Here is a 16150-nt window from a genome sequence, read left to right as displayed (position 1 = left end):
CTGATGGGCGACACTGATGGTCATTGAACGACAGCAGTGATGGGCATTGATGGGCAGCACTGATAGGCGTCACTGATAGCCAGCACTGACTGGCATCACTAATGGGCACTGATTGGTGGCACTTGTGAGCAGTGGTGGGCACTGATTGGTGACACTGTTGGCACTATATTGTAATCAGGGCACTGATGATCAGTGCCCTGATTACATGTGATGTCCCCCTGCATGGAGATGCCACTGATCGTCTCTCCTCACCACACACACTGTCAGTGTGAGGTGAGGAGTGCCGATTACCGGCATCTCCGTGTTTACATGTGACCGGCTGTGATTGGACACAGCCGATCACATGGTTAAAGAGCCGTGGATGCAGCTCTTTACAGAGATTGGGGTCGTGCCGTGCCCTAGCAACACGGCGTGGCTGTGATCGCCACACTGCACGCCCCCGCGCAAGAGCGGCCATTCTGGGATGCCGTCATATGATGTCGTCCCAGAACGAGAGCCGCCCCTCTGTCATTTGATCAAGTGGGTTTATTTATTAAAGGTAAAGTTCACCTTTATAACATGTTGCATGTTCCACTCTCTAGATCCTGCCTCCTCTCCCCCTTATTCCACCTCCTGGTGATAGTGGTTAGAGGATCCTCTCCTGCCACCTGCTTTCACAGTTTAAAAACAGTGCGGCTGCTCGGTGCTCAGCCCACATGGTCTTGTCATTCATTTTCAGGGCTCTGTTGTTACTAGAATGGAGGAAAGAGAGTGTGTTTCTTTTTCCGGTCTCAATTTCGCACAACAGCTTTCACACAAAGCTGTTGTACTCCAATTGTGTGATAAATAAAGTATTCAACTCAATATTCCATATGTAACTGTTTAAATAATGTAATCATAAAACTATTTTAGCCCTGAACATACTAAAGAAAATATATTCAAATCTTGAGACTCTTTAAATAAAGAACTTGTATTATATGCTTCCACGTGGAAATTAGCTTGCAGGCTTGAAAAAATAGGTAGCCGGGGGGGGGGGGGGGGGCAGGAGGCGGAGCCTATCGGAGCAGACATGCATTGTTAGAGCTCCACACCGCTGAGGAGAGAAGAGAAGGACAAAGTGGAGCCTGCAGGCTCAAAAGGTATCCATTTGAACCTTTTTGCCCCAGGGAACAAACTGTGAAAGTTTGGGCAGGAAATATGGTACTGGGAGGAAACCGTGGCAGAAATAAAAATCACCTCACAAAGAGCTCACAGGCACTCACTGCAGCTGAAGCAGCTCCAGTCACCTCACAAGATACAGCATCAGGGCGCTCTCACAGACAGAAAATGTCACAGCAAGACTCTCCATTTGAGTCAGATACAGAACAAATCCTCTCACAAACTTCTCCACGGGCCTCCTCAGTATCCCCAGTAATATTATTACAATTTGAAAAGATGCTTCATAAGGCTTTAAAACAAACCTCAGACCAAATAACAAAAAGCCTAACCAAAGAAATAAGAGAGCTGGGAAACCGCACCGCAGCCTTAGAAATAAAAATGGATGAAATTGAAATTACAACCCAAGAAAATATAACAGAATTGGAACAATTAAAAAAAGAGAATTTAATACTTCAAACTAAGCTCGAAGATTACGAAAATAGAGCCAGACGTTCAAACTTGCGCATAAGGGGAATACCTGAAACTGTGACAGACCTGCAATCTACTATTACTGCTCTATTACAAGAACTAAAGCCAGATATCCCTATTGAACGTTTAGAACTGGACAGAGTACACAGAGCCCTCACAGCCAAAAAGAAAGATGGACCCCCACGTGATATAATCACAAAATTTCATTATTACAGAACGAAAGAACAAATACTAATTGCTGCAAGAGAAAAAAAGGAACTTAATTTTCAAGGACACAATTATCAAATTTTTGCTGACCTATCCCAAATTACTATTACTAAAAGACGATCCATGAAACCCCAACTAATGGAACTGCAACGCCACAACATTATGTATCAATGGGGCTTCCCCTTTTCAGTCAGATTTAACTACCAAGGTACAATTTACTGAAGCAGATCAGCAGATGAACTAAACAAACCCTTTTAAAATTAAATCTGACAGAACCCACAAGCAGCAACACTCCCACACACAGAAGAATGGCATCATCTTCACCTTCAGGCAGCACCCAGAAAATTTCAGAACAAAATGGGAATCATCATTCTCACAAAAGAGGCCGTTATGCCACATCATCCATGGACCAAGAAGATTCAATGGACTGACATCCTAATTCCTGATATCTCTTCATTTATTATACTAAGAGATGGTTCTCTATAAAAAACCTATATTTATAACTGAATGTAACTGCATTCTGATAGTCACACACTGTGTGGGATCATGTTACATTCCAGTTATATTTCTTATTACTTCTGATTCATATAGCCTTAGAATATATAAGTGAAATAAGGACATTCTTGTTCAGTTATATATTATCAGGTAATAACAATAGATTTATTACTTTTTAGGACAAATATGTTCAATAATCCAGAAGTAATGGAAGCTTTTTCTTTCTTTTCTTAAAACAAATATATTATTACCTAACTAGTTCCTAGAATTATGCTTTTGTTTATTCTAATCTGAAGCAATACAACCTCAATTTTATGAGTTAACATATCTAAACAGTTAGATATGAATAAAATATGTAATTGTTTACTCTAAAAGGGTTAAAATCCCAAAATAATTCAAACTATCTTCATCAATACCAAAGTTATTAACAGTACCTTTCTAACTGAATTATTTAGCCTAGGGCAAGACTAACCATATACAACCACCCTGGAATAAATAATTTCAACAAAAACTATATTCTGCACTCCAATTAATGAAACATCATTTTGATGTCTTTTGACATAGCACTTCTCTCCTGTAAGCGGAAGATCCGTGTACCCCCATTGGCCCTTCTCATTCTCCCAACCATATTATGTGGGAGTGTGACGAAGGCACTTATTCCCCTGAGAGAGATATTTATTCTCTTTCACGGGTAAATTGTGATTACTTGCAAAAAATAATTTATACAATGTATCATCTAATCTCATATGTTTTTTGTTTACTCTTTACTCCAGAATTCACTGGTTTCTTTTCTATCTATTCATCTCTTCAGTCCACACAGGTTGATCTGCGCAGTCAGCTCTGCATAACAAAAAGTAAGTCAAAACTATTTGATCTATTGCCATGGCACCACTGAATATACTTTCCCTGAATGTTCAGGGAATAAATGTCCCTCAAAAAAGGACCAAAGCCTTCCGTAATTTCCATAACAAGAAGGCTCACATAGTATGCCTCCAAGAAACACACTTCACCAAAGATTCTACTCCAAAATATATTTCTCCTTTTTATCAACAAATTTACACGGCTTCTGCCTGTACCAAGCAAAGGGGAACTCTAATTGCATTTCACCGATCCACACCATTCACCTTATCATCAGAAATTAAAGACCCAGAAGGTAGATACCTGATACTCATGGGTTATATAATGGATACAGCAATCACAGTGATTTCCTACTACGCTCCTAACAAACAACCTACACCATTCCTCTCACATATATTACAAGTGATTAATACACACAAAATAGGAACAGTGATAATGTGTGGGGATTCGAACCAGGTCCTCCTCCCATTTCTAGATAAATCACCTTTTACACCATCCAAAATAACCTCTAGATTACCTTTTTCTCAACTTCTTTCCAAATACAATCTGGTAGATTCATGGAGAGAAAGTAACCCAATGAAAAAGAAATTCACTTATTTCTCGCACCCTCATCAAACCTTCACCAGAATAGATCATATTTTTCTAACAATAGGAATGATACCAGAAATTATTGCATCAGATATAATTCCGATTCCTTGGTCTGACCATAATGCAGTATACACTACTATAGCCTCAGCCATACCATGACCCAACGTGGTACTTACCGGACATAATGCTCAAACACCCACTACATCAGATGGCCATTGAACAAGCTTTAAAGGAATACATATCAATTAATAATACAACAGACATCTCCCCAATAACACTGTGGGAAGCTCATAAGCCTGTCTTGTGTGGTACAATACAAAGACAAATGGCACTATTTAAACGGGAACGCAAAAATCTAGCAAAAAAACTAGAACTCAATTTTAATGCAGCCTACATATCATTTCAAGATAATCCATCTCAGAGTACAAAATCTCATCTGGAAAAATCTAGATTGGAATACGATCTATTTCTCACTGAGTCAGTTGATAAATCCCTCAAACTCTCCAAACACAATTTCTACATGAATACAAACAAACCAGGTACATATTTGGCTCGGGCATTAAATTCAACTAACAAATCTTTCAAACCAATACGTTTGAAATTATCAAAAAATGTTTACACTTGTAATCCAGTTAAAATAGTCCATAAATTTCACTCACATCTCGCAACTTTATACAAGACAAACAATGAATTTAATCCTGCAGAAGCTGAATCCTTCTTCTCAAAAATAACCTTACCTGAGTTATCTCAGAATCAAAAAAGCAGTTTGGATGAGCCTATAACTATAGATGAAGTTGCTAACGCCATAAAAGACCTAAAACTTAACAAAAGACCAGGCCCAGATGGCTACTCGGCTTTATACTATAAAACATTCTCAGAAATACTCTCCCATTCTCACTGAAACAAACTTCTGGATGGACATTCTTTTCGGCAAGAAACACTAATGGCAATTGTTTGTATGATCCAAAAACCCCTTTCTGATGATACTTCCTGTGTGAATTATCGGCCTATCTCTCTGTTAAACCTCGATATTAAATTATTAGCAAAAATAATAGCAAAACGCCTCAATAGCATTATAGGAAAATTAATACATAGAGATCAAGTAGGCTTCATGCCAAATAGACAGGCAGGCGATAATATACGCAGGGCAGTGTTATTGGCACATATTGCTAAAAAACGGAAAATCCCTTTATGTTTTCTATCTCTCGATATTAAGAGGGCATTTGACACAGTATCCTGGCAATATATGCAATATTCATTACAAAAATGGGGTTTTGGACCCCACTTTTTAACATGGATCAAAGCATTATATAATAAACCCACTTCCGGTTCCGGCGCCACATGAGGAGGAGGTAGCGAGCTCCAGCTCCCGCAGCGCTCCTCACTAATCTGCCTCTCAAGCCGGCTATTGCTCCGAGGAGATCCCCCACTACAGTGCGGACATACAGCGGGCCCCCATGGATCGCTTTGTGGAGCGATCATACGCTCGGGCGGTCACATCCACGATCCCCACCGGAGGAGATACAGCGGTGGACACAGCCAAGATGGCGGCCGCCCCAGGCATGACGGAGCAGGCACACACGCAGCCACAGCCACAACCACCGCTCCCCTCAGCTCCTGACATACAATGTACAGGCCCTACCTCCCCTGCAGGAATTGCACAGGCTGTAGTCATGCTGCTGGGCCCCACTCTCACAGCTACAGTGGATGCAGCAGTCCTTAGAGGGTTAGAGCAGTTACATATTGACCTACAAGCACAGGCACAGAGAATCAATCAGGTAGAGGATAGGATTTCCTCCCTGGAAGATGAACTCACAGCCTCATCTGCAGCAGTAGCACGTCTCACAGCTACTAATAGGGACATATGGGACAAACTCGATGATTTGGAAAATCGTTCGAGAAGAAACAATTTACGCATCATTGGTCTGCCTGAATCAGTTTCCACACCACAGTTAACCAATATATGCGCAAAAATTATCCCAGAACAACAACAACTTCGCATTCCCTGCACTATTGAACGCGCGCACCGCATAGGTCAATTCTCAGAATCACGTGCCAAACCCCGCCACGTTATTGTAAAATACCTCAACTACGCAGACAAGAATGCCATAATGCAAAAGTTTCGTCCCTCACGGTCTTTAATGGTTGATGGCGCAAAACTCCTACTTTTTGCAGATTATTCCATAGAGGTAATGAAGCAGCGTAAAGCGTTTTCACCGATCTGCTCCACCCTTCATCATAACCAAATCCGGTTCTCTTTAGCCTATCCGGCCGTCCTCCGCATCCAAACACATGAAGGAGAACACCTCACGTTTCACACCCCTGAGGAGGCGGAACACTTTCTCGCCACCCGAGGCACAGAAATGGAGCATAGCAACTTTGAAGAGAATTCACCATCATCATCACCATCGACAGTGAAGGTACCACCTAAACAGCAACGCAGCCCCACAAAACCTTCATACAAGCGCAGCCGCTTTACTAACCAAGACGACCGCTCTGCAAATCGATGAAGGACTCCAGGAACTTTATTTAACCATCTACACTTCCTCGGATGGGTAATTTTACCCCCCATTGTCTCTAACCTGTTTTCTTCCCTTTTTTTTTTTTTTTTTTTTTTTAGCCTGTTTTAGATGTAATGTCTTACACGGTTGCTATTATTTGTTAGCTAAAGGTCCTGTTATTATGCCTCCACGCCTGGTTTACCACTACCCACCGCCCACATACTCTGTTTACCCAAAAGGTTAACATAATAACTCAGGTGATCTCCATGGCTATAGACCCCTAACGGGGCAGACCATTTGACTAAGTCACCCCCTTATTTTTACACTTATTATTTTAGCTGAGCCCTTTATTTGACACAGATACAACCAGCACTTCCCCTAACCCCATACCCTGATCTTACCCCTCCCTCCCCCCCCTCTCTCCCCCCTTTTCCCCCATCTCTTCCTCCCTTATCCCACTCCTCCTAGCCGAAATCATGCTCATATGTGAGGAGCTGGCGGGTCGCTGAGTGGCATTATGGGTAGTTGTATCCCATGTGGAAAAAAGTGAAGTACACTGTTTGTAGTTTGTTACGTTATAACCGTAATCCTGCTTTGTTACAGCTTAATACCTATTGCTTAATACATTTGCAATTCATGTTTGCCTTACTAGTACCTTTTCTCCTATGTGACCTACAGTTTTTGGGTGATTCCCGTATGGTTGACACTGTACATGTCAGGAGGCTCCCTGATCAGCCTCCCATTTATCGCAACTATCATGTCCAACCATGTCTTTTTCTGCCGACGGGAGTCACCTGAAATTTATATCATGGAATGTTAAGGGGCTCCGATGCCCAAATAAGCGTATGTCCATTCTCAGACATCTACGGCGTCTTCGGGCAGATGTGGCCCTATTACAGGAGACACATCTCTCCGCAGACGATTTAACACGCCTTCAAAAAATGTGGGTAGGTTCTGTATACGGGTCCCCTGCAATAGGCCGCAAGGCCGGTGTAGCTATTTTAATTCATAAAAACCTACGACACTCTGTCAGAGAAGTGAGGGCTGACGCCTTAGGCCGCAAACTGACCTTACATATGACCATAGGTGACAAAGCCGTAGCTATCACTAATATCTATGCTCCCAACTCTCCAGACACTTCATTCTTTCAGGACATGGTTCAATGGATTCTCACGGCCCCTGAGGTATTGCATTTAGTGGGCGGGGACTTTAACTCTGCCATGTCCATACTGGCAGACCGCACTTATCTCCCTAAGCAAAAGACAAGGCCCGGTCCCTCCCATACACCAGACGCGACTCCCTTAGCACACTCTATTGAATCTATGCATTTTGTAGACATCTGGCGCCTGACACATCCAACTGACAGAGAATATACTTTCTTCTCGCCCCCACATAATACCTTCTCTCGTATAGACTACTTCTTTGTCTCCCAGGCCCTAGTATCTGTAATAAACACCCCAGACATTTACGATGCCAGAATCTCAGACCACAGCCCCATCGCAGTCCATATGACACAACTCACACCCTCAACTCCTTCCCCTATTTGGCATTTCCCTTCATATCTGGCGGATAATGAAGACTTCCGACTAGTCTTGCACCAAACATGGGAAGAATATATCTCCACAAATGGAGCACATATCTCTGACCCAAACCTCTTCTGGGAAGCAGGTAAAGCTTTCCTATGGGGCAAAATCATCTCGTACACCGTACAATTTAAAAAACACACTCGACAACAGTATATGCAAGCAAGCGAATCCCTACGCCTAGCTCATGACAAGCTAACATTAGACCGCACCTTAGCTAATATACAGGAATGGAAGAAGCGGGCCAAGTGTGCCTTTGATCTCTGGGCAGAACAGCACGAAGCTGCTAAAACCTCGTACTCTACCCTTCACTTTCACAAATTTGGCAACAAGGCAGGCAGAATGCTAGCCAGACTATGTTCAGGACCAAGACGTCCTACACATATCTCAACCCTGAGAAGTGCTTCCGGCTCGTTAGTTACCTCACCTACCGAAGTCAGCAAGCTACTTGCAGATTATTATACTGATCTGTACCGTGCAGACCCAATGGATCAACCTGCCGTGGAAGCTCTGCTTGACAAGATACGCCTGCCCAGGTTTCAAACGTCACACTTGGAGGCACTTAATGCGCCTATTACCTTAGAAGACATACAACACACGATCAAATCTATGGCCTCTGCTAAGGCCCCGGGTCCTGACGGGTTCACTGCGGAATTCTTCAAATTAACGGCTGACTTCATCCCCAACACACTGAAGCATGTATATGCAGCCATGTGGGACGGAGGTCCTTACCTCCCCACAGGGACACAAGCTCATATTAAACTAATCTCCAAGAAAGGAAAGGATCCCTTACTTCCAGGCTCCTATCGTCCAATCTCATTAATAAATGTAGACGTAAAAATCCTGTCTAAAATTATAGCATCACGTCTAGCTCTCTTACTTCCGTCCCTCTTACACCCAGCCCAATCAGGTTTTGTCTCAGGACGATCAGCCACATTAAATATACGTAAGGTCTTAATGGCGCTAGAATACGCTAAAACACACCCCGATCAAGATGTAGCAATCATGTCCCTAGATGCCGAAAAAGCCTTTGACAATATTGGTTTTTCATGGCTTTTTACGGTAAAGGAAAAATTCGGCTTTTCAGGTCAAATCACAAGGTTCCTCGCACAAATGTACGCCTCACCAATGGCACGCCTTGTCACCCCGAACTTTATTTCAGACACCATCCCCTTAGCGAAAGGAACGAGACAGGGATGCCCCCTATCCCCGTTGTTATTCAACATTGCGATTGAACCCTTATCTAGAATCCTCAATTCAACCGAAGGGGTTAGTGGCATCACCTTGGGAAACCAAATATTCCGCTCTGCACTATTTGCGGACGATATTTTATTGTTCTCTACTGACCCCGTATCAGACTTTGACAGACTTAAACAAATATTTACGACCTTCCGACTCTGCTCAGGCTTTCGTATAAACTTTGATAAAAGTGAAATCCTAACACTACACCCACGACTATCCACTAAATGGATACATTTGTCCCCACTGACCATTGCACCTCATCATATAACATACTTAGGAATACATATAGGCCGGGACCCATCTTCCTTATACATACTCAACTATCCTCCCCTGGTGGCCAAAATTGTTCGGGAATTGGAGGCTTGGGGTGCCCTTCCCCTCTCGCTTTTTGGGAGAGCTCATCTTTTTAAAATGATATCATTTGCACGCCTACTGTATCCCATGCAAACCATACCTCTACTACTGAGGCATTCAGACGTGCAGAAACTTCAGAAGGCTGCGACAGCTTTCCTATGGTCTAGCAAAAAACCGCGCATCGCGCTTCAAAAACTATGTCTCCCGAAGAGCGAGGGCGGGGCGGGGCTCCCCAACATTCGTTTTTATAATTTAGCCTGCTTACTTAGACAGGGTCTAGACTGGTTAACAGGAGGGTCCAAATACTCCAACTTTGCCCTAGAGGACTCTATGGCTTCTCCATACGACCTTGCAGGCATCCTCCACTCCAATCCTAACAACCTGCCGCACCACCTCAAAACCAGCATATTGTTCAGGGACACTGTCATCGCCTGGAGGGAGGTCAGAAAACTACTTGGTCTGCCTTCTAACATCTCGAAACATCTCAAAATACAAGGCAACCCTATGTTCTTACCTTCCACTCTACATAAGGCTTATACCCAATGGCAATCCAAAGGACTCATGAAGATAACCTCGTTATACCAAAACAATACAAGCAAGCTCAAACCATACCAAAATCTGATGCGGGAATTCTCCCTGCCACCAACTCACAGTTTCTTCCATTACCAACTCACAAATTATCTGAGAACCTGCTATGGTCCTGAGACTGATCCTTTTAAACCATCCTTTATTGACAACATACTGCAAAGCAAAGATTACTCTATCTCCAACATCTATTCTCACCTCATTCAGCACCAGTCACGGAAGTACCGCCTCACGCCTTTCCAAAAATGGTCTCATATACTAGGAGATGAGGACCTACCCGACAAAATCCTTGAGTGATATAGGCTCACCCGGAAACTCACGATCTCTGAAACATGGCGTGAAACTCAATTCAAGATTATCCACAGAGCATACTTCCCATTCCGTTTCAACAAAGAGGACCCGTCTCAAGCTCTATGTCCATGGTGCTTGCTGCCACGTCCTACGTTGCTCCATAGGCTTTGGGAGTGCTCTGCTATTAACAGCTACTGGAACGATGTGATAGCCTACATTAATAAAATCTGCAATATCAAATTACATAGAGACTGCCTACTATGCCTGTTTAGCATCACCCCTCCAGCATCCTCCTCGTCCGCATTGGACTTTCCAAACATACCGCACTGGGCCCATATCTGCCTTCTTGTAGCCCGCAGGACTATTATGTCCCACTGGATAACGACATCGCCGCCAAGTCTGCCTGCGGTTATAAAAGCATTGACTTCATTATTCTATCTAGAAAGATTGGACCTCATCAAGTCGAATCTCCGCTTTACCCCACGATTTTTTAAACGCTGGAGAAGATTTCTGGAAGCCACATTTCCTCAAAAGACCATCCAAGACATAATGCACCCATTTAGATATACAGAATGGTACCTGACGAGAGACATCACTAACTCACTCGGTAAACTTAAAATTCCTCCGGCCTCTGATCCCTCTTCATTTAAACCACCGTGAGCGGCCTACAATCACTTGAAGCTCCTTGGCATCCATCAACTTCAGCTATTACACTCTGGGACTATATTCACCCAAATAAAATGTATCACCTAGATCATATTGTAGGTTATCTAGCTAGATACGCTCATAAGTCGCCTCCATTCCCTAAAGGTACGAAAATGTAGGATGAACCTTTTTGGCAACTTATTGCCCAATGTTTGTGATAAGCTGGCAAATGTGAATTGCTTACCCCCCTCCCCCTCCCCTCTCCCTTCCCCTTCCCCAGCGCTCCTTATAAATATGTTTATGTTTAGATAGAACGTGCATTCTATATAAAGAATAATTGTGTATATTCATGCCTTACAATTGTTCTGTCTATGAATATATTTTTGAAAAAATCAATAAATATTTTTCAAAAAAAAAATAATAAACCCAAAGCCTATATAAAATATGCTGGATACAAATCTGAAGCCTTTAATATCGAAAGAGGTACCCGACAGGGTTGCCCATTATCTCCCTTATTATTTGCCCTTATACTTGAACCCATGGCCCAATACATCAGAACAAACCAAACTATAACTGGCATTGAAGTAGGAGGTATTACACACAAATTATGTATATTTGCAGACGATATATTACTTTTTCTATCATCACCACAGGTCTCTGGTCCTAACTTAATACCAGCTCTTGATGGATTTGCAGCCCTATCCGGCCTTATGATTAATCCCAAGAAATGCCTAGTGCTTAATATTTCACTCACAAACATGGAATTGATCCCAGCTAGGGCTGCCCTCCCATTCACATGGGCAGAAAAATCAATCCCATATCTTGGAATTCATTTAACAGCATCTCATTCTGACTTATTCTCAACCAATTATCCTCCTGTATTAAGACAGATCACAAATCTAATAAAACAATGGTCGCAACTTCCTTTATCCTGGATGGGGAAGATTAATGCAATCAAAATGACTATTCTACCCAAATTGCTTTATCTATTCAGGGTCCTCCCTATTCCAATTCCTTCCTATTTTTTGAGAATAGTACAAAAAAGAGCAACTTCGTTTATATGGGGCTCTTCTAAACCACATATACCTATACACACACTACATCTTCCCAAAAATAAAGGTAGGCCTGGGATACCCTAATTTTACTAACTACTACAGAGCAGCACATTTGGCCAGTCTGTCCAAATACCATGCAAAACAGGAAATCCCATTATGGGTATTTATAGAGGCTTCAGAAAATGACCCTCTATTAATATCAAATTTATTATGGCTTGATCCTAAAGACCGCTTTAAAATTCATAATCCCATAACTAAACACTTCTTATCTCTCTGGGATAAACTAAAAACCAAATATCAGTTACAATCTCCACACAATCCTCTCCTTTCTTTTATCAGAAATCCGGCCTTTTATCCGGCATGGATCTACCCAAATTCTTTTAAAGCTTGGACAACATCAGGCATTCAGACACTAAATGACTTCATAGCATCTAAATCATTCCTTTCATTCCCATCGCTTAGAGAAAAATATGATCTACCAAACTCTGAGATATTTAGATATCTCCAAATCAAAAATTTCTATACACCATTCCTAAAGGGGGATACACCATTATCCCAATTATCCATTTTTGAATCAATCTGTACAAAAGATCCATTTGCTAAAGGTACAATTTCATCACTTTATAATCAATTATATGGAGTAGCAAATCTTAATAGACCCTCTTACGTTCAGAGGTGGGAGGAGGACCTGGGACGAACTTTAGAAGACACGGACTGGTCTAACATATGGCTCACATCTAAGTCATCTTCACCCAACATCTTAGCACTGGAGACAAATTATAAAGTCCTAACTCGCTGGTACCTTGTACCCGCTAGAGTGGCAAAATATTCACCTAATACCTCAACTCTTTGTTTTCGAGGATACCCAGAAATAGGCACATATTTTCACATATGGTGGACATGCCCAGTAATCCAAACCTTCTGGAAGGAAGTCTTCGTGATTGCATCTAAAATATTTAAAAAAATAATACAACCAGATCCATATTTAACTTTACTTAATCTAAAACCGGAATGGTTAACACTCTCTCAATTCAAACTTATGATCCAACTAACAACGGCTGCAAAACAAACAGTGGCCAAGGCATGGAAATCTCCTACATTGGTACTAGCAGAAACAATTCACAGAATGAATAATACAATGTCCCATGCTAAGATGGTAGCCATCGATCAAAATCAAATTCCAAAATTTGAAAAACTTTGGCATCCTTGGATAAAACAACAGTTCCTGTCAAACTTCAATGACTCTGTCCTGTTGCCATGGTAACAGATTAAATGACTTACAGAGACACCCATTCTAAGGCTTCAAAGAGAACTAAAAAGAATAATAAACTGACGAGCGGGACAACCTTGTGGACCATACCTCTACCTTTCAACCCTTTTTCTTCTTTCTCTTTCCTTTTCTCCACCTTATGATTAAAGCTCATTATCAGAATTTATTTGACCTATATACACTCTACTTGTAAACAATATGTATAGTAGGTATAAATCATTTAAATACCTACAAAAGTAACTAAGGAAATGATATATATCTTTAATTTAGATTTACGTGAACCCAATGTTTAATATTTGAAATTTCATGATATTTACCTATATAAACCCTACTGTAAAACAATGAGCTTACTTTATAGATCCTTGTAAACTTACTTTATGTATCTTTATAACACTGTATACTCAATAAACTTCTTTTGACAAGGAAAAAATAGGTAGCCAAATGAATTGCTGTATGCAAGATCTCAAGATCCCTGTTTTTTTGCCTGTTTCTCTTTTATAGACCAGGACTAGTGTTTAGCAATCCTGCAAGGCTAACGAGTTAATGACCTGAGAAATTTGGTGTGTACTTTGCATTGATCTAATAATATGGGCTCATATGGTCTTTGCAATCCAAAATTACGAAACTTTGATTGGGGTCAACAACTAGGATTTTTACATGTTTATTTTGTCTATTGCTTTTTTTTATACAAAAGGTATATTAAATGTGCATATAATTTGCAGGTGTCCAATCTGTATCTGTATGACAGTGTGCTGATGTTAGCCAATGCATTCCATAGAAAACTGGAAGACAGGAAATGGCACAGTATGGCAAGTTTGAATTGCATGAGAAAATCAACTAAACCTTGGAATGGAGGAAAGTCCATGCTGGATACAATAAAAAAGGTAACGTTTTGCACATGTTTATTTTAATCTGAACCTGGTAACAAAAACGTGATATTTCCCGGTGTGATGGGATCAAAAGACTTACCGTATATACTCGAGTATGAGTTTTTCAGCATTTTTTTTGTGCTGAAAGTGCCCCCCTCTGCTTATACTCGAGTCAAGCACTTTTCTGCAGCAGAAAATGACATAGTGCTAGGAACCCCAAATTTGGTGTGCAAACCCAGTGGAGCTAGCACTCGAACATATCCAAAGTTGAGGTTTCTAGCACCAAGTGGCCCCGAGATACGGGGCCCCAAAGTTGGATCAGAAAATGTAATTCTCTGCTGCAGAAAAGTGCTTGACATTTTCCAAACCAAATTTTGGGCCACGTATCTCGGGGCCACTTGGCTCTAGGAACCACAGCTTTAGATATGTTGTAGTGCTATTTCCACTGGGTTTGCACACCAAATTTGGGGTTCCTAGTACCAAGTGGCCCCGAGATACGGGGCCCCAAAGTCGGTCAACTGTGTCCATCTGCAGCAATGTCATTTCAGGGCCCTTTGGGTCCAGAGACCCCAAATTTTGGCTGCAGCTAGGGGGCATCTAGGAACCCTTAACTACTGAGTTTGAAGTTCGGGGGACCTATGGCTGCAAATGGGCACAGTGAGGCATGCAAATGGGCACAGTGAGGCTGCAAATGGGTTTGTTGACCCTCTTTTCCACTTACAGTAGCTGCGCATTTCTCACCCTAGGCTTATACTCGAGTCAATAAGTTTTCCCAGTTTTTTGTGGTAAAATTAGGTGCCTCAGCTTATATTTGGGTCGACTTATACTCGAGTATATACGGTACTCCTTTTCCACCCATGGGGACAGTAAAGGTGGTTGATGATTGACCCACTGTGGAACTGTCACAATTGGGAATTAGGAGGCCTTTGTAGCCCCAGAGTAGTGACTTGGTTTTTAAACAAGGCAGCTTTCTCTCACTTCCCCAAACTTGGTGAGTGGAATAGTAAGAGAGAGATCAGAATGCCAGTATATGCTAACCAGCATTAAAAATATGTATTGCTTCGTCCTACCTGGGCAAAGTGCAAGCTCACTGTAAAAAGCCTTTACCTGAATTAAAATGTATAACTAAATTTGCAAATTTAATGTATGAACTGCAATTAATAAAATGGAGGTTATGACCTATATTTACAAAAAGTATTAGGACCAAAGATGAGACCATGACACAGATGATACAAGGTGGGCGCACATACAATATAAAAAGTTTATAATATAATATAATAATATATAACATATCAAAAGTTCTACAGTAGCATACACAATAATGCAAAATTTGTAAGAAATTTACAATCCTCTACCATGATTAAAAATGATAGCACCACAGCTCCAGAAGACTGCCACAGAGCTACCTATAAAGAAATCTTAACGTGTATAGGCACTAGGAATCTCCTTACTGGTTATGACACTTCAATTGATGCATTTTCTATTAAAACACAAACAAATATATAAATATAACATCATACAATAGTCCATATAAAAAAATTCCATCTTTTTTAATACTTTATTATACGAGATTATTATACGAGATTTATATAGCGCCAACAGTTTACGCAGCGCTTTACAATGTATAAGGGGGACAACACAATTACAATACAGTTCAATACAAAAGGTACAGGAGGGCCCTGCTCGTAGAGCTTACATTCTAAAGGGAGGGGGTGGTGGTACAAAAGGTAATAGCTGCAAAGAATGATTTGATGGGGGTGGCTCAGGGACAGTTATGTGGGTGTGGGATAGGCTTCCCTGAATAAATGAGTTTTCAGGGATCTCCTAAAGGTGGACAGGGTAGGGGCTGATCGGACATACTGGGGCAGGGAATTCCAGAGGATGGGAGAGGCTCTGGAGAAGTCCTGAAGGCGAGCATGGGAGGAGGTAACAAGGGAGCTAGAGAGCAGGAGGTCCTGGGAGGAGCGGAGGGGGTGATTTGGGTGATATCTGCAGATGAGGT

At 41.6% G+C, this 16150-nt stretch overlaps 1 protein-coding gene across 3 annotated transcripts in view; it reads left to right on the top strand.

Annotated features, from left to right (window-relative positions):
- The window catches only part of GRID1 (glutamate ionotropic receptor delta type subunit 1), a 1972711-nt gene that overhangs the window by 1308226 nt on the left and 648335 nt on the right, over positions 1-16150 (top strand). For all 3 annotated transcript variants that reach the window (XM_073596722.1, XM_073596723.1, XM_073596724.1), the window contains exon 7: positions 14002-14163. In XM_073596722.1, the coding sequence (XP_073452823.1) occupies positions 14002-14163 (162 nt within the window). The remainder of the gene's footprint in view (positions 1-14001; positions 14164-16150) is intronic.

The sequence above is a fragment of the Aquarana catesbeiana genome, linkage group LG08 (assembly GCF_042186555.1).
Source record: "Aquarana catesbeiana isolate 2022-GZ linkage group LG08, ASM4218655v1, whole genome shotgun sequence".
In the NCBI taxonomy this organism is placed as follows: Eukaryota; Metazoa; Chordata; class Amphibia; order Anura; family Ranidae; genus Aquarana; species Aquarana catesbeiana.
Note: the sequence above shows the minus strand (reverse complement) of the source record. Positions and strands in the feature narration are given on the sequence as shown.